This window comes from Bufo bufo, chromosome 11 (genome assembly GCF_905171765.1).
Source record: "Bufo bufo chromosome 11, aBufBuf1.1, whole genome shotgun sequence".
NCBI classification, from domain to species: domain Eukaryota; kingdom Metazoa; phylum Chordata; class Amphibia; order Anura; family Bufonidae; genus Bufo; species Bufo bufo.
Window position 1 is genome coordinate 63,939,172 of NC_053399.1, and position 21,863 is coordinate 63,961,034.

The 21,863-nt window shown below is 46.7% G+C and overlaps 1 protein-coding gene across 3 annotated transcripts in view; it reads right to left on the minus strand.

Annotated features, from left to right (window-relative positions):
• Positions 1 to 20,748, minus strand: part of HECTD1 (HECT domain E3 ubiquitin protein ligase 1) — an 86,941-nt gene extending 66,193 nt beyond the window's left edge. For all 3 annotated transcript variants that reach the window (XM_040411171.1, XM_040411169.1, XM_040411170.1), the window contains exons 1-2: positions 20,576 to 20,748; positions 2,552 to 2,792 (exon numbers count right to left, since the gene is read on the minus strand). In XM_040411171.1, the coding sequence (XP_040267105.1) occupies positions 2,552 to 2,691 (140 nt within the window). In that variant the 5' untranslated portion in view covers positions 2,692 to 2,792; positions 20,576 to 20,748. The remainder of the gene's footprint in view (positions 1 to 2,551; positions 2,793 to 20,575) is intronic.
• Positions 20,749 to 21,863: the final 1,115 nt, after the last annotated feature.

Below are 21,863 nucleotides of genomic sequence, written 5' to 3' on the forward strand. Positions count from 1 at the left end.
ATGGGGAGGGGGATCTGTGGATGGACACTTATGGGGAGGGGGATCTGTGGATGGACACTTATGGGGAGGGGAATCTGTGGATGGACACTTATGGGGAGGGGGATCTGTGGATGGACACTTATGGGGAGGGGGATCTGTGGATGGACACTTATGGGGAGGGGGATCTGTGGATGGACACTTATGGGGAGGGGGATCTGTGGATGGACACTTATGGGGAGGGGGGTCTGTGGATGGACACTTATGGGGAGGGGGATCTGTGGATGGACACTTATGGGAGGGGGATCTGTGGATGGACACTTATGGGGAGGGGGATCTGTGGATGGACACTTATGGGAAGGGGGATCTGTGGATGGACACTTATGGGGAGGGGGATCTGTGGATGACACATATAGCATAAGATGCTATATAGTGTCATCCACAGATCCCCCTCCCCATAACAGTGTTCATCCACAGATCCCCCTCCCCATACTTTTTACTAGTTCCCCTAAGAAACTTGAATAATCAATAATCAGATTGCTTCTCTCAAAATGCATTAGGGTCTATGAGATTTACGCTATGTTCCTATGGAGCCCCTCCAGAGCGGGAGCCATCTTTAATACCAGACATGTGACATACTATTAGGTCACATGTTGTGAAGGGTTCAAGGTAATTTAAATCTGTGTGTTTCCCTTTGCTGGAAGTAAACAGACTAGAACCGCAGGTTTGTTGTTGAAAAAAAAAAAAGTACTTTTTGGTGTATTTTGTGCTGCAAGTAAAACACAGCACAGCCGCGACATTTGGCAGCAGCAAAAAAAAAAATGCATGCATTTCTTGAGACAACATAACTGCATTTATGGATCATTTTCTTCCAGTAAAGGTAAAACACACAGCAAAACTGAATTACATTAATTATAAAACAGTTACAGTAAGGTAATTTAAAGGGGGACCAGGAGCGGTGCAGGGAGCCAGGTAAGTATATTCACTGTGAGGGGCCCGGCATATGGGGGAGCATTTTATAGTCTTGGATAACCCCTTTAAGTCTGCTATGTGTTTTCCTTTGCTGGAAGAAAATGAAGCATAACCAACACTATGTTGTTTTTTTAATGCATTTTTTTTTTTTTTGCAGCATCCAAAGCACAGCTGCACCGTGATAGACTTTGGCCAATTCAGAGCCTAATTAAACACTGGTGTTCTGCATAAAAATAATTTTACTAATTAAATGAGTTAATTGTAGCTGGTTCAGTTCTTTTAACGCAATTATTAATGCATGTTTGTTGATGTTGTAACTGTGTCGCAACTGCATCCCAACTGCGCTGTGCGCCATACCCCGAGGGTGCTGCCACACACTCAGGTTTTTTTTAAGCCAAAACTAGGATCTGATTCAAATAGACAGGCAAGATAGTGTCTGTTTTTTTTTTCTCCTTTTATGATCCACACTTGATTTTGGCTTCAAAAACTGCATAAAAAAGAAGTAAAAACAAGATTGGGAGTCATTTATCAAAGACTTCTTACGCCAGTCTTTGATAGTTCCTGCAAAAAGTGAACACAAAAGCCTCATACAATTCTCAAACTATACCTTGATACACATTCCAATTCATAGTAATCCAGATGGGACTTCAAGTTCAATCTGATACAGTCCCTCTAATTGAGAATGAGATGCAATACCAGATACAGGACATGGACTAGCGTGCCCCTGCTTATGAGGAATAATCACTTTTCTGCTCCATCTTTATTATAAACATTAAAGGGCATCTGTCAGCAGATTTGTACCTATGAAGCTAGCTGACCTACATGTCATGTTACATGTGCGTTTGGCAGCTGAAGACATCTCTGTTGGTCCCCCGACGAACACATGCGATCTGCCATCTTTATTCCTAAGTCCGGTGCTGCAGAGGTAAGTCCTTACCTGTGCCGCGAGCCGCTCCGAAACACATGCGGTCACCGGGAGCAGGCAGTTCCGAGAACAGCCCGATGAAGGCTGTTCTCGGAACTGCCTGCTCCTGGTGACCGCATGTGTTTCAGAGCGGTTCGCGGCACAAGCACAGGTAAGGACTTACCTCTGCAGCGCCGGACTTAGGAATAAAGATGGAAGATCGCATGTGTTCGTCGGCGAACACTGCGAACAGGCCATTACTGTTTATATGTCCCCGCATTGCTGACAAAAATGATGTTTTATTATATGCAAATGAGCCTCTAGGAGCAACAGGGGCGTTGTCATTACACCTAGAGGCTCAACTGCTGCACCCTCTGCACTATGACAGGACCAGGTGTGATGACGTCACTGCCTAGTCCTGTCAAAGTGCAGAAGACGCAGCAGTTGCAGAGAGGGCTGAGCCTCTTGGTGTAACAGCAACGCCCCCATTGCTCCTAGAGGCTCATTTGCATATAATAAAACATTTTCTCTGCAATGCAGGCACATATAAATATGGGACCAACATAAACATCTTCAGTTCCGCCAATTTCATAGGTACAAATCTGCTGACAGATACGCTCTTGGAAATCCAATAAAGTGAACATGTAATATAGAGAGAGGACGGAAAAAAAACAAAAACTGAAAAATGGGAAAACTCACGTTTCAAAACAGCGGTCTACATTATCAGACATGAGCAGCAGCATGCAAAGTTGTTCCAAGGCAATGAGCTGCATGTCTCGCTCATCCCCCTGCCCCATCTGCAACCATTCCAGCAGCGTATCCGGATCTACGTCGGCCATGACGGATCTGAGTGGACAGCAGCTTCCACACGGACCGTCCCGGCAGGTCTTTATTCAGCTCCTCGTCTTATCAGTCTTGATCTGTTAGCTGGGGCCCTCACCTGCAAAGAGAGGGAGCACAGAGAGGCCACGGGTTATTAATGTTACAGATAAAACAGGTTAATCCCGGCCTGGCCAGAGAAACACGGGCGCTTGTGAAGTGCGAGCCTCTGGTTTAAGCTGATTACGTATGTACTGAACTCCATTCAGCAGCACAATCTGTATAGCCCCTATATCTGTCATAGGCCGTTCATCAACTGCAGAATACATACCAAAGATTCCACAACGGAAAGGAGATTTTAAAATTTCAATTCACATACTGGAGAAAAGAATGATGTGTGGAATTTGGGATGTGTTCGGTTTAAGTTCCCATATGCCCTACCCATTGCAGATTCCATTTAAATAGGGAAAATCTGCTTGGTCAGCAGGCCAATTAAACGAGGCCCTGCAGCATCCGGTTGTCAGTCTAAGAGGAATAACAAGAGACCGGCACAAGGCAGAGTTCTAAGAAAAGATTTTCCAGAAACGGCAGACGTCCACGTGAACAGACCCTTTCCGTAAAGAGCTGGTGCATGTTCAGTTCATTTGGACAGAGACGTAATAGCACAAGTCCCCTGTTCAGACCTCGCATCCCGGCTCCGGCACAGAAAGAGGTGTGAAGCCTCAGGCACACAATTGTATTTTCAGACCACATCTAACCGCGTTGTTTGCCGATTAGATGTGGACACGCTCATTTCACTGGGGCAGCAGAAGATGTGCTGTCCATTCCACGGCCGCACAAAAAAAAAAAAAAAAAAAAAAAAAATAGGGTGAACAAGAATAGGCATTTGTAATATAGTGCGGGACCTGTGGAAGCGGAGAATGCAGGATGCACGCGGCCGGTATCCGTGTTTCGTGAACCACAAAGACGGATACGGTCGGGTGCATGAGGCCTTACATAAAGAAGGTGGTCATCAAGGGATGATGCAGACCCAACAAAACCTGACCTTAGCAATCTGGGCAGATAAGGTACCCACCGAGAGAGGAGTAGACGGTGAAAAGGAAAATTTACTTGCCCAGAGCAACCAGATTCTGCTTTTCATTTTCCATCTTTTCCTTCATACTAGTTTTGATAAATCTCCCCCATAAACGTTTTCATTAAAAGACTGAAGTTTGGATCCCTTCACAACCCTGAAATAACAGTGCAAACGATCATTCGTGACTGTTAATAGCAGTCTTTTCGAGCCAGAAGGAAAGTTTTGTCCATAGTACGACAAAATTACATGCGTATGGCATGATCGGCCAAATTCAGCTGATCACTTGCCACGGTGTTTAAAGGAGTTAGCCTATCCTCAGGTCATTATCATCACATTGGGCCGGGTGGTCTAAGCCCAACCACAATACCTTATTCTGGATAACCCCTTTAAAAGGGTTGTCCAAGTTATATTTATTGATGACCTATCCTCAGGATAGGTCATCAATATCAGATCGGCTGGGGTCCGACACCCAGCACCTCCACTCATCAGCTGTTTAAAGAGAAGGCGCGCGCCGTGCCAGCGCTGCCTCCTCTTCTTTGTTTACCTTCTAGTCGTTGCATCTGCAGCGGTGAGCAGGTATAATTACACCTAACCGTCCCATTCATTTCAATGAGCTCTTAACAAGCTCTGCCTCTAATGCCACCAGAGCCAGAGGCAGAGCTTGTTAAGAGCTCATTTGCATCCCTTCCCTCCCAGAATTCCAGAGGAGCATGTATGGCCTATAAGTCTCCTCACGCCGATTAAGGTGCTCTCTCCCTAAGGAGAGCTAGTACCCTCCTATTCATTTCAATGGAACGGATCGCTGTATAGGAGCGATCCGAACCATTGCAATTAATGGGACGACTTGGGCGTAATTACACCCGCTCACAGCTGCAACGGCTAGAAGGTAATCAGTGAAGGGGAGGCAGCGCTGGCAAATTAACCTGAGATGAGTCCAGCGTGAAGGAGCCCAGCACCGCCCCACATCCTCAGAATCTCCTCCTTGCTGCCCGACATCAGACAGCCAGAGTGCCGTAATCTTGCGATGTGCGAGCTAGAGCATGCGCAGTTACTTCCCTGAGGCTGATGCCAGCACAGGGAAAGGAACACTATGAGGACACTGCGCATGCGCTAGCTTGCACATCGCGAGATTACGGCGCTCTGGCTGTCTGACGTCAGGGAGCAAGGAGGAGATTCTGAGGATGCGGGGCGGTGCTGGGCTCCTTCACGCTGGACTCATCTCAGGGTAATTTGCATACTCATGTCCTCAGCTCTATACACAAAATCCCGGTGACAGGTTCCTTTTAAAGTGTGAGGATTATGTGCACACCATGCGGTTTTGAATCATCATAGAATTAGTCCTAACATCCCCATGATTTAGATCGGAGATGTTGTGGACGGAGTTTTTCTTAGAACCAATACATTTTACCATGTGTGCACGTGTTCTACCTTAGTTTTTAATTATTTGTAGGGTTAATGTCACTTGTATGTTAGGTGTAGTTTGCCCATACCAGAAATTGCGGTCTCCTCTGCCCCCGCTGTTTCATTGGAGGCTTATAAGAGCTGCACATATGGGACAAACAGAGTGGTCATGATTAAGAACTATGGTTTGTTTCCAAGGTACCAGTTGGAACTGAACACGAGTTCGGTACCAAGGTTTGGTAAAAGGAACGGGACATTCTGTGCCAAATTTTCAGCACAATTCTGGCATAAAAATCTGTCCAAAAGTAAGGCACCCAATGAAGTCCTTGCATCACATTTATCATCCAGCCCGAGCCCCTGTGCAGGTCCAGACAGTCTTTACAATTAGTAAAGGTGGGCCAGAGCGCTCAGGAGAGATCAGCAACCTCCAGCACTCTAGCTGTGGTAAAACTACAACTCCCAGTATGCTCCATTCTCATCTGTAGGCATTCTGAGAACTGCCAGGCAAACATGCATGCTGGAGTGCCGGAGTGTGCCCGTCCCTTGCCTAGGAGGAGGATGTGGTGTAAACATATAATTACCTTCCCTGTAATAATAGCTATTAATAAGCACAAAGGTGTCACCTGTGTTTCCTTAATCTTCATAGAATAGCTGCCCCACCAGGAATGACTTGTCTCTACACTCACGTAGCATGCCGTGTCATCCGCACGTCTGCTACATCCAGGAAGCAAGGAACTGAGGACAAACTGGAGTGACCAAGTGATGAATCAGTACAGGCGGGATAGGAAAAAGGTGGAGAACCCACAAAATACATGGCACAAGAAATGTATCTTTATTAAAGACATATGGCAAACAATGACCATAAAATCTAATTACAATTACCGTAAGGATTACAAAAGAACAGTGTCTAAGAACACAATGATTTTTTTTTCTGTTTTCATTTCTTTACTCCCTGCCTTCCTGGAGACATAACTTTTTTATTTTTCTGTTTACATAGCCATGTAAGGACTTGTTTTAGTGAGATGAGATTTACATTCTAATGGCACCATTTAAAATATTTTTCGCCCTGTAAGACGCACTTTTTTCCCATCAAAAACAGAAGCAAATACTAATGACAGCTTACATTATGGAAGCGCTCATTAGTACAGCAGTTCCGGAAAAATGAATACAGCGCTCCCTGCTCTTCATCTGCACACAGTGTGAGGACATCAGCCTGTTTTCTTCATTAAAACCTAGGTGCGTTTTATAGGGCGAAAAATGCAATGTAGTGGGAAGCTGGGGAAATTCCAAATGGGGTAGAAATGGAAAAAACATGCAATTCTACCAAAGTTTTATGGGTTTTGTTTTTATGGCATCCCCTTGGAGGTAAAGCTGACCTTTTACCTTCATTTTCCGGATCAGTATGGTTACAGCAATACCTCATATTTATAGTTTTTGTGTGTTTTGATATAAAAAAATAAATAAAATAGAAATAAATCACCATATTCTGACCCCGATAATATTTTTTAATTTATGTATATAGAGCTGTGGGGCGAGCTGTAATTTTTATTAACACAATTTTGGACTGTATATATACTGATAAATTAATAAATAAACAAAAAGTTATTTTTGGGAAGTTGGCCTTTTTTTAAATTTTTATCCTGAGGATAAGGCCTCTTGCACACGAATGTTTTTTTTCCCGTTTACATTCCGTTTTTTGCATTCCGTATACAGAACCATTCATTTTAACGGATCCGCAAAAAAAAAAAAATTCAGTTTCCGTATTTCCGTTCAAAGATAGAACATGTCCTATTATTGTCCACATAACGGACAAGGATAGGACTGTTCTATCAGGGCCAGCTGTTCTGTTCCGCAAAAAACAGAATGCACACGGACATCATCCGTAATTTTTGTGGATCCGTTTTTTGCGGACAAATCCATACGGTCGTCTGCAAGAGGCCTTAAAGTCTCGGAAAACACCATTAATAAGGCATGTTTGGACCTATGCTGTATCTCTCTGTGCCATAGATTTCAGTATGAGATCGGTAGGGGTCTGACACCTGGGCCCCCTGCCAATCAGCTGTTTGAGAAGGTACCGGCACTCCCATGGGCCTTCTAAAGAACTTCTAAAGCGCAGGCAGAAGAAAAACTAGCTCAGTCTATGAAAAAAGGGGATAAGACATTCTTCAGATATATAAATGAAAAAAGGAAATTAAAACAAGGAATAACTAAATTAAAAACAAAGGACGGAAGGTATGTAGAAGAGAATAAAGGGCTAGCCGACTGCCTTAATGAATACTTCTGTTCAGTTTTTACAAAAGAAAAAGGAGAAGGACCTCCACTAGAAAGAATGACTATTAAATCGTTTGATGCATGTATCTTTACAGAGGAAGATGTTCTAAGTTTGCTGTCTAAGGTGAAGACAGATAAGTCACAGGGGCCTGATGAGATACACCCAAAATTATTAAAAGAGCTTAGTGGTGAGCTGGCAAAACCGTTAACAGATTTATTTAACCAATCATTAGTAACAGGAGTCGTCCCGGAAGATTGGAAATTGGCAAATGTCGTGCCCATTCACAAGAAAGGTAGTAGGGAGGAATCGAGCAACTATAGACCAGTGAGTCTGACATCAATAGTAGGCAAATTAATGGAAACCCTATTAAAGGATAGGATTGTGGAACATCTAAAATCCCATGGATTGCAAGATGAAAAACAACATGGGTTTACTTCAGGGAGATCATGTCAAACAAATCTTATAGATTTTTTTGACTGGGTGAATAAAATAATAGACGGTGGAGGTGCAGTAGACATCGCATATCTAGATTTTAGTAAGGCTTTTGACACTGTCCCACATAGAAGACTTATCAATAAACTGCAGTCATTGAGCATGGACTCCCATATTGTTGAGTGGATTAGGCAGTGGCTGAGTGACAGACAACAGAGGGTTGTAGTCAATGGAGAACATTCAAAACAAGGTAATGTTACCAGTGGGGTTCCACAGGGATCTGTACTGGGACCGATTTTGTTTAATATCTTCATAAGTGATATTGCAAAAGGCCTCGCTGGTAAGGTTTGTCTTTTTGCTGATGACACAAAGATATGTAACAGGGTTGATGTTCCTGGAGGGAAACGCCAAATGGAAAAGGATTTAGGAAAACTAGAAGAATGGTCAGAACTCTGGAAACTGAAATTTAATGTGGATAAGTGCAAGATAATGCACCTGGGGCGTAAAAACCCAAGGGCAGAATATAGAATATTTGACACAGTCCTGACCTCAGTATCTGAGGAAAGGGATTTAGGAGTAATTATTTCAGAAGACTTAAAGGTGGGAAGACAATGTAATAGAGCAGCACGAAATGCCAGCAGAATGCTTGGATGTATAGGGAGAGGTATAAGCAGTAGAAAGAGTGAAGTGCTTATGCCGCTGTACAGAACACTGGTGAGACCTCACTTGGAGTATTGTGCGCAGTACTGGAGGCCATATCTCCAGAAGGATATAGATACTCTAGAGAGAGTTCAGAGAAGAGCTACTAAACTAGTACATGGATTGCAGGATAAAACTTACCAGGAAAGGTTAAAGGACCTTAATATGTATAGCTTGGAAGAAAGAAGAGACAGAGGGGATATGATAGAAACTTTTAAATACATAAAGGGAATCAACTCGGTAAAGGAAGAGAGCATATTTAAAAGAAGAAAAACTACCACAAGAGGACACAGTTTTAAATTAGAGGGGCAAAGGTTTAAAAGTAATATAAGGAAGTATTACTTTACTGAGAGAGTAGTGGATGCATGGAATAGCCTTCCTGCAGAAGTGGTAGCTGCAAATACAGTGAAGGGGTTTAAGCATGCATGGGATAGGCATAAGGCCATCCTTCATATAAGATAGGGCCGGGGGCTATCCATAGTATTCAGTATATTGGGCAGACTAGATGGGCCAAATGGTTCTTATCTGCCGACACATTCTATGTTTCTATGTTTCTATGTTTCTCTCAGCTTTTCCTGGGCCAGTGACGACACATTCATCCGTCACATAGAATGCAATACGAAGCCCAGCCGCCATACAATGTACATCGCTGTGGTTGGTGAGCACGGAGAAGGCTCGCGCTGATGCCTTCTAAAAACAGCTGATCAGCGGGGTCTTGGGTGTCAGACCCCACCAATCACATACTGATGACCTTCCCTTTTAAGGGTCCATTCACACGTCTGTAGTGTATTGCAGATCCGCAATACACCCGGCCGGCACCCCTATAGAAATGCCTATTCTTGTCCGCAATTGTGGACAAGTAGGACATGTTCTATTTTTTCCGGAGCCGCAGACCGGAAGATCGGTTGCGCACTCCGGAAATACGGATGCGGACAGCACTCTGTGTGCTGTCCGCATCCATTCCGTCCCCATAGAGAATGAATGGGTGCGCACCTGTTCTGCACAATTGCGGACGTGTGAATGGAGCCATAATGTGTGTGCGCGTGAGCTGTTAGATACAAAGGCTGAGACGGTACAAACTCTTTAAAGGGAGTCTTTCACCAGATTGTGACCCTAATAGACCGCTTACATAGCGCTCTAGCATAGCAGTCTATGATTCTAATGGTACCTTTGATGTTTTCTTGTGAAGTTCCCCCAAGGCAAAAACAGACTTTTATTCATATGTAAATTAGGGCTCGCAAGTGCCCGGGGGCAGCATTCACCTCGTTGGTGCCCAGGCTGTTCTGTCTCTTTTCGTCATATCCCCGCCCCAGCCTCTTCGTCCTCCTTCTCTGCAGCGAGATCCCGTGCCTGCACTATTCATTGCTTGGCCGGGGCATGCGCACTGCGATGCCCATTGTGGGCACGGCATCGCAGTAGCTACTGCGCATGCGCCGGCCAACGGCGAGGAGGCGGACCAGAGACACCCACAATGGGCATCGCAATGCGCATGCCCCGGCCAAGCAATGGATAGCGCAGGCGCGGGATCTTGCTGCAGAGAAGGAGGACGCAAAGGAAGAGCAGGGCGGGCAGAGGAAGAGGCTGGGGCGGGGATATGACGAAAAGAGGCAGAACAGCCTGGGCACCAACGAGGTGAATGCTGCCCCCGGGCACTTGCGAGCCCTAATCTACATATGAATAAAAGTCCATTTTTGCCTTGGGGGAACTTCACAAGAAAACATCAAAGGTACCATTAGAATCATAGACTGCTATGCTAGAGCGCTATGTAAGCGGTCTAGAAGGTCAAGATCTGGTGACAGACTCCCTTTAAGGGGGTTCTATGGGATTCTTATATTGATGGCCTATCCTTAGAAAAGGTAACAAAAATAACAGATCGGCAGGGGTCTGATTCCCGTCACCCCCACCTATCAGCTGTATGAAAACCTCGGAGAAACTCTTTAATGAAAAAAATCTCATCAATGTGGTCATAGATACATGTGAAAAGATACAAGATCTTGAACCACCATGGAATTCCAAGATTAAAGAACACCCTGAGATTTCTGTTACTAGGAACCTGGCAGAGCATAAGGGCCCCTTAGGCCCCTTTCACACGGGCGAGTATTCCGCGCGGATGCGATGCGTGTGTTAAACGTATTGCACCCGCACTGAATACCGACCCATTCATTTCTATGGGGCTGTTCAGATGAGCGGTGATTTTCACGCATCACTTATGCGTTGCGTGAAAATCACAGCATGCTCTATATTCTGCGTTTTTCGCGCAACGCAGGCCCATAGAAGTGAATGGGGTTGCGTGAAAATCGCAAGCATCCGCAAGCAAGTGTGGATGCGGTGCGATTTTCACGCATGGTTGCTAGGTGACAGTCTATTCACTGTATTATTTTCCCTTATAACATGGTTATAAGGGAAAATAATAGCATTCTGAATACAGAATCCTTAGTAGGTGATCAATTGAGGGTTAAAAAAAAATTAAAAAATAAACTCACCTTCTCCTCTTGTTCGCGTACTTCCCGGTCTCTGCTTTACTTCTTAAAAGATGAACTATCGGCTAGGACCTGTGGTGACGTCAGATCACATGCTCCAATCACATGGTCTGTCACCACGGTGATGTACCATGTGATTGGAGCATGTGATCTGACGTCACCAAAGGTCCTTTAGCCCACAGCTCATCATTAAAGAAGTAAAGAAAAGACCGGGAAGTACGCGAACAAGAGGAGAAGGTGAGTTAATTTTTTTATTTTTTTTTAACCCTCAATTGATCACCTACTAAGCATTCTGTATTCAGAATGCTATTATTTTCCCTAATAACCATGTTATAAGGGGAAATAATAACATCTACACAACACCTAACCCAAACCTGAACTTCTGTGAAGAAGTTCGGGTTTGGGTACCAAACATGCGTGATTTTTCTCACACGAGTGCAAAACGCATTACAATGTTTTGCACTCGTGCGGAAAAATCGCGGGTCTTCCCGCAACGCACCCGGACATTTTCCCGCAACGCCCGTGTGAAAAAGGCCTTAGGGTCCCTGCACATCATGCACATTTGTATGCACAAAATCCGCATGAAATACGCACTAATTGTTGCAGATTTTCTGTTTAACAACCCCAGTGAGGTCTATGGGGAAAACGACTCTATAAAAGGTGTGATTTTAAAATCATTATGGCAAATCAAAAAGCAAAGTGTACCTGAAATCTCATACACTTTCCTGCTACTGTATTCCATTTTTATCTGCAACGAAACCTAATACGGATTACGTGCGTTTTTTTCCGCACAGATTTTTATGCGAAAAAAAATAGAAAAGCAGCATAATGTCCCAGCAAAGTGATTAAGATTAGACAAATCTCATTTACACTTTGACTTTTTTTCCTGGTAGAAATCAGCAGCATGTCAATTGTGCAAATGTTACCCTTTTCAAGGCAAGGGCGAGATCTGCAGAAAATCCACAGCAAATCTGCACCAAAAACATTTAGAAATCTGCAATTGTGTGCAGGTACCTAATGTGGGCGAGATGCTCGGGGCCACTGCTGCTAGTACATACCAGGCGTTAGCAATGGCCACCACAGTCTCATGCCAGTTGTCCCTTCCAGATGTCAAGGAGATCATTTAACCTGGGTTCACATCTGCGCTTTTAATTTCGGCAGTGTGTTTCTGCAGGGGAACAGACTGCCAGAATTCACTGTATCAGGTGTAAATGCTGAATTTCAGACGGACAAAAAAAAAAAAAAAAAAAAAAAAAAACACGCAGCATTTTTGTCTGGCCAAAAGCTGGCATATGCCAGAAAGTGGCCCGATCCCCACCGGATCCCATTAGAGTGAATCGGGATCCGGTGGTCCACAGTGGTATCTGGCTATACCGGATACAGTGAACCCAGCCTAAGCAGTGGATCACTGCCATGTGATACAGTATACCGGTAAGGCTCTGTTCACACTTCTGTTCCTACTTTTTCCATCAGGTTTCCAATGCCCTGGAACAGCAAGAACAGCATAAAATGCTGGACACTATTCTACGCTAGGGATCGACCGATTATCGGCCGATATTGAGGATTTTGAACGTTATCGGTATCAGCATCTATTTTGCCGATATACCGATAACGTATGGGGAACACAGAACGCGCTGCTCTCAGCGCTCTCCGTGTTCCCTCCGCAGCACAGGGGAGAAGGAAGCAGTGTCTCCTCCCCCTGTGCTGCTGCTGCCACTGCCGCCAATGACAGGACGGAAGACAAGAGGAGGGGAGGGGCTGTGGCCGCTGCACCACCAATGAAGATAAGCCTCTCAATCATTCATATACAGGAGGCGGGAGCTGGCTTCAGAATCACATAGCCGGCTCCCGACCTCTATGAGCGATAGCTGCGATCCGCGGTAGTTAACTCCTCAGGTGCCGCGGATCGCAGCTACCGCTGATAGAGGTCGGGAGCCGGCTATGTGATTCTGCAGCCAGCTCCCGCCTCCTGTATATGAATGATTGAGAGACTTATCTTCATTGGTGGCGCAGTGCGCCCCCCCCCCCCCCCCCCAAGCCCCCCAGTATTAATCATTGGTGGCGCAGTGCGCCCCCACCCCCATCCCGGCCAATAGTAAAAACATTGGTGGCGCAAAATCTATATCGGTCGATCCCTATTCTACGCAATAAAAAAGAAAGAAAATGGATCCATTAGACCAGACTCGGACAGGCCCACAAGGGAGAAGGCGAATCCCTTGGAGGGCCCATGAGCCAGGTGGGCCCCTATTCCCCCACACCATGCACAAGTGGCACAGGGAACAGTAGAGGGACTGCCCTACATATAGACATTTAGTGTACAGCATCTCAACAGGCGATCATATCAAAAATGGGCACATCCTTTAACAAACTCCCAATTTTATTATTAGACTGTAGGTGCATTGGGTGGCCGAGAGGACTTTCAGGTACAAAGACAATGTCTTCAGGACCGAACTGTCTAAGGCCTCCTGCACACAACCAGCTGGCGTTTTGGCTTTCCGTTTGCGAGATCCGTTCAGGGCACTTAGAAGCGGTCCAAACGGATCAGTTCGCATTCTGAATGGAGAAGGATCCGCTCAGAATGCATCAGTTTGCCTCCGATCAGTCTCCGTTCCGCTCTGGCGGCTGCTTGCAGCGTTTTGGTGTCCGTCTGACGAAACTGAGCAAAACGGATCTGTCCTGACACACAATGTAAGTCAATGGGGACGGGTCCGTTTTCTATGACACAATCTGGCACAATAGACCTTAGGAGTGGTGTGAGCCGGGCACATTTACTGACATTTATACCTGGAAATGGGCATAAAAGAGGAGCAAAAACTGCTGGAGGTGCCCCATTTATAATGAAGTCTTCCTCCAGCAGACTGGTCTGATACTGTGTGAAGCCTGTGTACATGGGGCCTTATCCAGCCAAACCAACATGGATGCTTATACATAGCTGACCAAGAAACTATCATCAACAAGTCAGAAGGAGAAAGGGATCACTTTACCGAGCAACTGGACTGTTCAACAGGTTGTAATGAACACCCGCCTGGAGTAATGGCTGCCGGGGGGTACAACTAAGAATCTTCCAGGGTCTCCACCACAAAGGTGAAAGGCTTTACAGAGCAATGCAACCTTCCCTTACACCAAGGGGTTAACACAAGGCAATAACCTAATATGATAAGTGTGGTATGTTCTGTGACCAGGCATGGCCTCTGCAAGATCACCAATGCCAGTTTCCTGGTGTAAATGATTGAAATATACTCCACCTAAGGCTATTTTCACACTAGCGGCAGGACAGATCAGACAGGCTGTTCACCCTGTCTGATCCGTCCTGCCAGACCGCCGCTGCGTCCCCATTGACTATAATGGGGACGGGGGCGGAGCTCCGGCGCAGCACGGCAGTGCACTGCAGAAGGCCGTCGGACTAAAAGTCCTGCATGTCCGACTTTAGTCCGGCGGCCTCTCACCGCGAACTGCCGTGCCAGGTCGGAGCTCCGCCCCCATTATAGTCAAAGGGGACGGAGCGGTGGTCCGGCGGCACGCGAAATAGCGGCAGGACAGCTCCGACAGGGTGAACAGCCTGTCGGATCCGTCCTGCCGCTAGTGTGAAAGTACCCTAAGAACACAGGCTGCCAGAGGATGCGCCTAATTTTTTACAATGCCTGTGCCTCATCATACATAAGCGCAGGGGATATCAAAGGTAAAACCCTGGTGTATATTAAAACTCAGCTGAAGATCATATTAAACTGTATTCAGGATCATAATGCCTGACAAGCAGAGCGGAGAGGAGGATGAGGCAGCTCTTTACCTCAGTGTTCTGAAGTAACTTGTCCTGCTGTGTGATTAGGACAGGTTTAATGTACACTAATAGGACGGCGGCCATTTTATTTCTTCTGATGATTGCTCCCCAGATAAAACAAGCCATTATAACTAATGAAAGGTATTTGGGAATATATTTATAATAAAGTAATATTTAAGTATTTTAATTTTCTTAATTCCTGGAGAACCCCTTTAAAGAGGACCTGTCACCCCAAATTGCAGTGCCATTTGCATCAGGTACAACTTTCCTAAAACATCTGGTTTGATGTGGGTCATGTGGCCACTGCAGCTAATGACTGGCAATAGCAGTGACCTGTCCCCCATGTGTCATGTCACTGGGTCATGTGACACATGGGGGAGACGTTACCGCTGCAGCAGCCACGTGACCACATCAAATCAGAAAGGAGAACTGCAGTGGCCGCAGGGGAGTGAAGGAGCTGGAAGCCATGTGCTGACATGTTGGAGGGTCTACCCAAAAGGCCCCCAGCAATCGCTTTAAAATTCGCACCACAGGTTACTTCCCATAATGTGTGGATTCAGTCATGGAAATTTCCCCTGGGGTGCGGATGAGAACTCATGTACGTTTTCGGCCACTGTATGGATATTCACGAAGTGGCCGTACCCTAACGCAATATCCAGTGATATTCTGGGTGCAGTAGTTGCTTACAGATTCCATTTTATATGACTAGGTCTGGGAACACGGACTACACAACGGACTACATTCATCTCCATTAGGCCTCATGCACACGACCGCTGTTTGTTTCCACGTCCGTTCCGCCGTATCTGATGCGGACCTGTTCATTTCTATGGAGCCGTTGAAAATGCGGATAGTCCACTGTTTGTTATCCGCGTCCATGGTCCGTGGTTCCAGTCCGTCAAAAAAATTATAACCTGTCCTATTTTTGTCCGCGAAAAAACGGTTCGCGGACCCATTCAAGACAATGGGACCGCCAAAAATGCAGATGCACAACCGTCTGTCATCCGCGTCCGTTTTTGTAGAATCAGTATTCTGGGTGGGGATATTAAAATTACACTTTTTTTTACCTTCCTTTTTTTTGGGCTGTCCACCAAAGAAAACGGCAGACACATGGAAACACAACGGAAACAAAAACTGCAATGGACAACGGATCCCCAATTTGCGGAACTGAAAACAACAATGGTGGTGTGCATGAGGCCTAATACAGGTCCGGCTCTGAGACTGTATCCATCATACAAGAAATCCACGGTAAATGAAGTTCTTATGTGTCATTCTGAGTCAGGGTAAACAGCCGGTGTGTGCCAGCTATGACGAACTGCTGCTGAGGAACCAAGTCTAAAGGTCTGTGAATGTCACATCCTGATCTAGGACTGATATTCTGTGTAGACCTCACGGCCATGTTCACACCTGTGCTGGGTTCTGTCATTTCAGTGGACCAGTGACAGGAAAAGCATTGTTTTTCAGTCCAGATTTGACAAATCTCAAGAACACTGACCTGCTGTACGGGTTTTGAAATCAACTGAATGTCAACTGGATTTTGGTGCCGATTTGGTGCGGATACAGGGAAATCTGCACAGAAATCCAGAGAAGTTCTGTTTGGAAACCCCACCATTGTGAAGGTACCCTTAGCCGTTCAGGGTGCAGCCAATTAGGCCACAGCTGCCTTTTATTTAACTAATGAAGACCGCACTGTATGGCGGGCGGGTCTAATTGTTAAAGAGGTTGTTTGGGCTTTAATTATTGATGACCTATCCTCAGGAAAGGTCATCAATATCAGATCAGCAGGGGTCCATCTCCTGGCACTCTCACCGATCAGCTGTACGAGGAGACGACGCGTGCACGGGCCGTCCGCTGCTGCTTTGCCATAGACATACAGCAGCGGACAGGAAGAGAGACGGGAGGCGGCATGTGCGCACAGCTTGCGCCGTCTCCTCATACAGCTGATCGGCGGGGGTGCAGGGTGTCAGACTCCTGCCGATCCGATATTGATGAACTATCCTGAGGATAGGTCTTTAATATTAAAAGGCTGGACAACCCCTTTAATGCCCATTACCGATGAAGGCCATAAGATTTCAGTATCTGATCAGTGAGGGTCTGACAACCAGGACCCCTGCCGATCAGATGTTTAAGAAGACACCAGTGCTCTGTGAGTGCCACGGCCTTCTCCGTGCTTACCAAGCACAGCGCCATGCATTATATAGTGGCTGTGCTTGGTATTGCGCTCAGCTGTGCCGAGGCCACGTGACTGGTGAACGTGTGCTCACTGTGCGGTGCTGCTACCTTCTCAAACAACGGATCGGCGGAGGTCCCGGGTGTCAGACCACCACCCATCCGATAATGATGACCTATCCCATTTAAGTCTCAGAAAACTCCTTTAAATAAAAGGCACCTTCGGTCTAATTGCCAACGCGGTTCTCTTTATCAAAACTGAGTAGCTGTACCCTTACAGTCAATAACACAAACCTCAATGTACCCCACTATTAAACCTGTAAGGATAAGGTGGATCCTCTTGAAAATTAATCTATTATACTTGTCATGTGTGGTCTAGAGCTACACGGAAATACAGGCGGTGACACAACACATGACCATATATCACAGCGTCACACAGCCCGACTCACAAGTAATGGAAGTAAATGGGGTCAAACTTGGATCAGGGTCGCAGTAACGACTGTACAAGCAATTTTACAAAAAATCTCAGGTGTATTTCTAGGCGTGAGACTTTGTTGTCTGGAGTGCTGTACCACACAGCCGGTGAGCTCTGTTCTGTCCCTGCCACATACACCACTAGTCCTGGCACAGGGACTGAACAGGCCACGATGACACCGTGCTCCAGCCTGGCACTGACTGACACCTGGAGATAGGTCTGAGGCCCACTGCTTAACTCCACAGATGCCGCGGTCAATAGTGACCACAGCATCTAGGCAGTTATTATCCCTCGGCCATGGCAGTGAGGATCCTTTTACACGCACACATAATGTGGCAGAAGCTCCCGAAGTGCGTCATATCAGTGGAGATTAGGGCGCCATTTACATGCAGCAATCACCTCCGCTATATGGGGACAAGCGCTCTCTTATCCCCATAGAAATCCCTCCTTCCCGTTTCCAGACCGATGTGCTGCACAGGAAGGAGGACTTTCCATGCGAGCAGAACGACATGATCACCCGATGAATGTTCCTCGCTGATTGCGGTCACCGTTCACACAGGCAGATTATCTGGTATGAGCGTTCATCCAAACATCCCATGGGCGAGTGATCCGGCAGAACGGTAGAGATAAGAATGGCCATGTGAACGGAGCATAAACCTTCCTGGATTCTTCTCACATCACTTTTTGGGAAAGCTGGATCGCCCAGTCACCCAGCACGTAGAGAACACGGAAACCATATTCATATATTAGTTCTGTCTTATGCACAGAGCAAGACGTGAGTGGGAGGTGCATGACACAAGGTTCAATGCCTGACTCATGCTCCACCCCCTCAAATCCTGGACTGAACATAACCCAGTGTATTCCATAAAGGAGCACGTTATAATGTAACATCCCTCCAGTCTCTGCATGAAACCACAGACTCGCATCTTATGACCGTCTATGGAGCTACACGGTGTATACACCATTACTGTATGTTACTACAGTGTAGCCTAAATCAGGGGTCTGAAACACGTGGCCCCTGAGGCATTTATCTGCGGCCTGGAGCCATAAGGCGAGGTGAGCATCTCTCCTCAAGGCAGCAGTTCACGGCCGGCCACAGGAGCCCATAGTTCCCGTCCCCGCCGTTCAGCCTCAGACTTCAGGCCTAGTGACCCGAGGCAGTGGAGCGGCCCCCTCCTGTAACAGTGATGAGGTGGTCACAGACACCTGCGTCAGGGCAGCAACGTTCATGACCACGTCATTGCGCCGCCTGAGACCTGGCACAGGAAGCTGCGGTGATGTGTCCGCATGCAGCAACTCGGGCTGGAGGCCAGAAGAGGCCTGCGAGGCCAGAAGAGGCCTGTGGCCTGGATCGCAGACGTGAACAGGAGTTTATTTTTATTATGTGGACACTAATACAGGCTGAAGTACTGGGGGTAGTATAATTCATGGGACACTACTGGGGGCATTAATACAGGCCTGGGCACTACGTGGGGGGGCATCATATTACATTAATACGGGTGGGAGCACGGCATTGGGGGCATTATAATTCATGGGGCATAAGTACAGGCCAGAGTGCGACACTACTGGGGGCATTAACACAGGCCGGAGCACTACAAGGGGGCGTTCTAATTCAGAGGGCACTACAGGATTATGACTGCAAGGGGCACTCCAGGGGGGCATTATAAATACTGGGGGCACTACAGGGCCTTTTTAAACACATGTGCTACTACAGGGGGCATTATAAATACTGGGGCCACTATAACTACTAGGGACACTACAGGGGGCTTTGTTACTACCGTGGAATCTATAGCGGTGCCTTGTCGATCGACCTTATTACTACTGGGACACTATAGGGAGGCCTTATTTCTACTGGGGGTACTGGGAGGGCAATATTATTGGGCACAATATGGGGGGCAGTGCTACTATTAGTGGCACTATTACCATTGGGGCAGTCAGGGAGCACTACTACTATCGGAGCATTGTGTTTGTGGCCCCCGGGACGCACGCTCCTGTGGTGTTACATTCTATTAACAATCAATCATATTTCAAATGAACGCAGACCATCAATTATCCTTTTTTTTCCATGTGCGGCCCACATATCGGGCAGAGTCTGAGACCCCCGGCCTAGGTCCTTTTCTCCAACACGTCTAAACGTGGTGCACTAATGATCTTTTTCTAAGGGCATGTCCCCATTACTCCCTACACCAGAAATCTGTGGCAGGAGCTGGAATATTGGGGGAGGAGCTTGACAAATGCTGGACCCCATCGCTTTAATGTCGGCATCTCGGGGTCACTGTACTACCACCATGGCCTTCCTACAAGTGGTGGTAGTGAGTAGTGTGCCCCCGACACAAAGCACAGACAGAGGAGCCCGGACACCACAAAGAACAGATGGTTAATCACCTGACAGATCCCGCAGCGCCGCTCTGACTCCCCCGCATCACAATGAAAACAGGTAACTGCTGCAGCCAATCACTGGCCTCAGCAGTACCCCTAAGAGGTCAGTGATTGGCTGCAGCAGTCACGTGACCTATACCAGGGATCAGTAACCTTCGGCACTCTGGCTGCTGTGAAACTACAACTCCCAGCATGCACACATACTCAGCTGTTCTTGTATCTCCTATAGAAGTGAAAGGAGGATTCTGGGAGTTGTAGTTTCAGCTGGAGGTTGCTGGTCCCTGATCTATACCTTATTGCAGAGGAATTGCATGCGGAATCCGGACAACCCCTTTAATTAGTTAAATGGTTGAAACTAATTAACCGAAACTGGTAATACCCCCCCCCGGAGAGGCAGCCCTACATCTGGGCGCCAGACAGGGGAGGGTTAATGGCCACAGCCTGAGCACAGCAGGGCAGACATGTTGGCCCGTGACCGGACTACAACACGGAGGCCTTCCCAGCTCTACAATCCTCCCGATGTGATCGTCCTGCTATCGGGGTCCGACTAATCGACTCATCGATCTGCTTAGGACAAGAGTCCGGGTACCGGCTCCGGTAGATCTGCCGTGTCCCAGAAGCAGGCCTGCTCCCCAGCCTAGAGTTTAAGGCCTGTCCCTGTAGAAGTCCACGGAGAAAGCCGAGACAGCGCGAGATACCGCGGGCAGGCGGCGCACTGGACCTAGACGTGGGCATTCGTCATCTTACCGTGTCCGCACGGAACCGGTCTGGGCCTCACAGCTCCGGACGATCCCCGGAGTCACACGGAGCGTGTCACGGGCTCAGGCCGAGACTCCGCCCGCTCTACTGGCCGACGAACAGCAGAGGGCGCTCGGGAGCACACTCCTAGACTGCTGCGAACACGCCACACACTACTTTCTGTTTCACGTTCCCGGCTGACTTTTTTTTTTTTTTTTTTTTTCTTTTTTTTTTTAATTGAACATTTTCAACAGTGAAACAGATAAGAAGGCACCACAGGCCATATTACCGGCAGGCCGGAGAGACAGTCCGTTACAGGGGCCTTCGGAAGGCCATGGAAGACTCATTGTACAGAAAAACTCAACTCAGGTTTCCCCCGCCCTCACTGACTGGGAACCATAAGATCAATAGAGCAAACTAGTTCCTAATTTGACCCTTCTTCCTCTTCAGTTGTTTGTTTAATATTCGACAATTAAAAAATGGACTCTATATACTGTAATTATTACCTGATGTCCAATGTAGTACACCCAGGGATACACTAGAAATAACTAACGCTTTACCAGTATATTTCCACGGTCACTAGTGAAGCCAGGTTCAGATGTTGCATGTACGTTATTCGCCAAGTCGCCCGTGACTGTGGTGAATAACTGAGGTAATTGACTTTCAAAGTGCAAAACCACTTTAAAACTTGAGACTGAACTCAGCCGGTTTCATTTTTTTTAAGTTTTCCACTTTAAGAATCGACTACCGAATTTATTCTGAGAAGTCTCGCGCCACTTCACAAATAACTAACTTCGGCTCATCGGAGCCCAAACATTCGGAGACTGTACGGTAATAATCCGAAGTTATGAACAAAGCGACTTTGGATGTAACACCCGACGCTTGCTGGTTACTAGAGATGAGTGATTTTCATATTTTGACATTTGTTCACGCTTCGTTTACTGGTAAAAGGTGAATTGCATTATGGATTCCGTTACCACGGACCATAACGTAAAAGGCATTCTGTTATAGAATTGCGCTATTGTCCGTGGTAACAGAATCCATAGCACAATTCACCTTTTACCAGTAAATGAAGCGTGAACGAATATGCTTATCTCTACTGGTTACCATACCTCCCAACTTTTGAAAAGCATAAAGAGGGACAATATGTGCTATACTATACACACCTAATCCCACCCAGTCCCTTTAATGCCCTCACATAGTAATGATTCCCCCTTTGTGCCCCCTCACAGTAGTTATGCCCACATTGTGCCCCCTCACAGGAAGTAAGAAAAAAATTGAGGGACCATAAACCGTT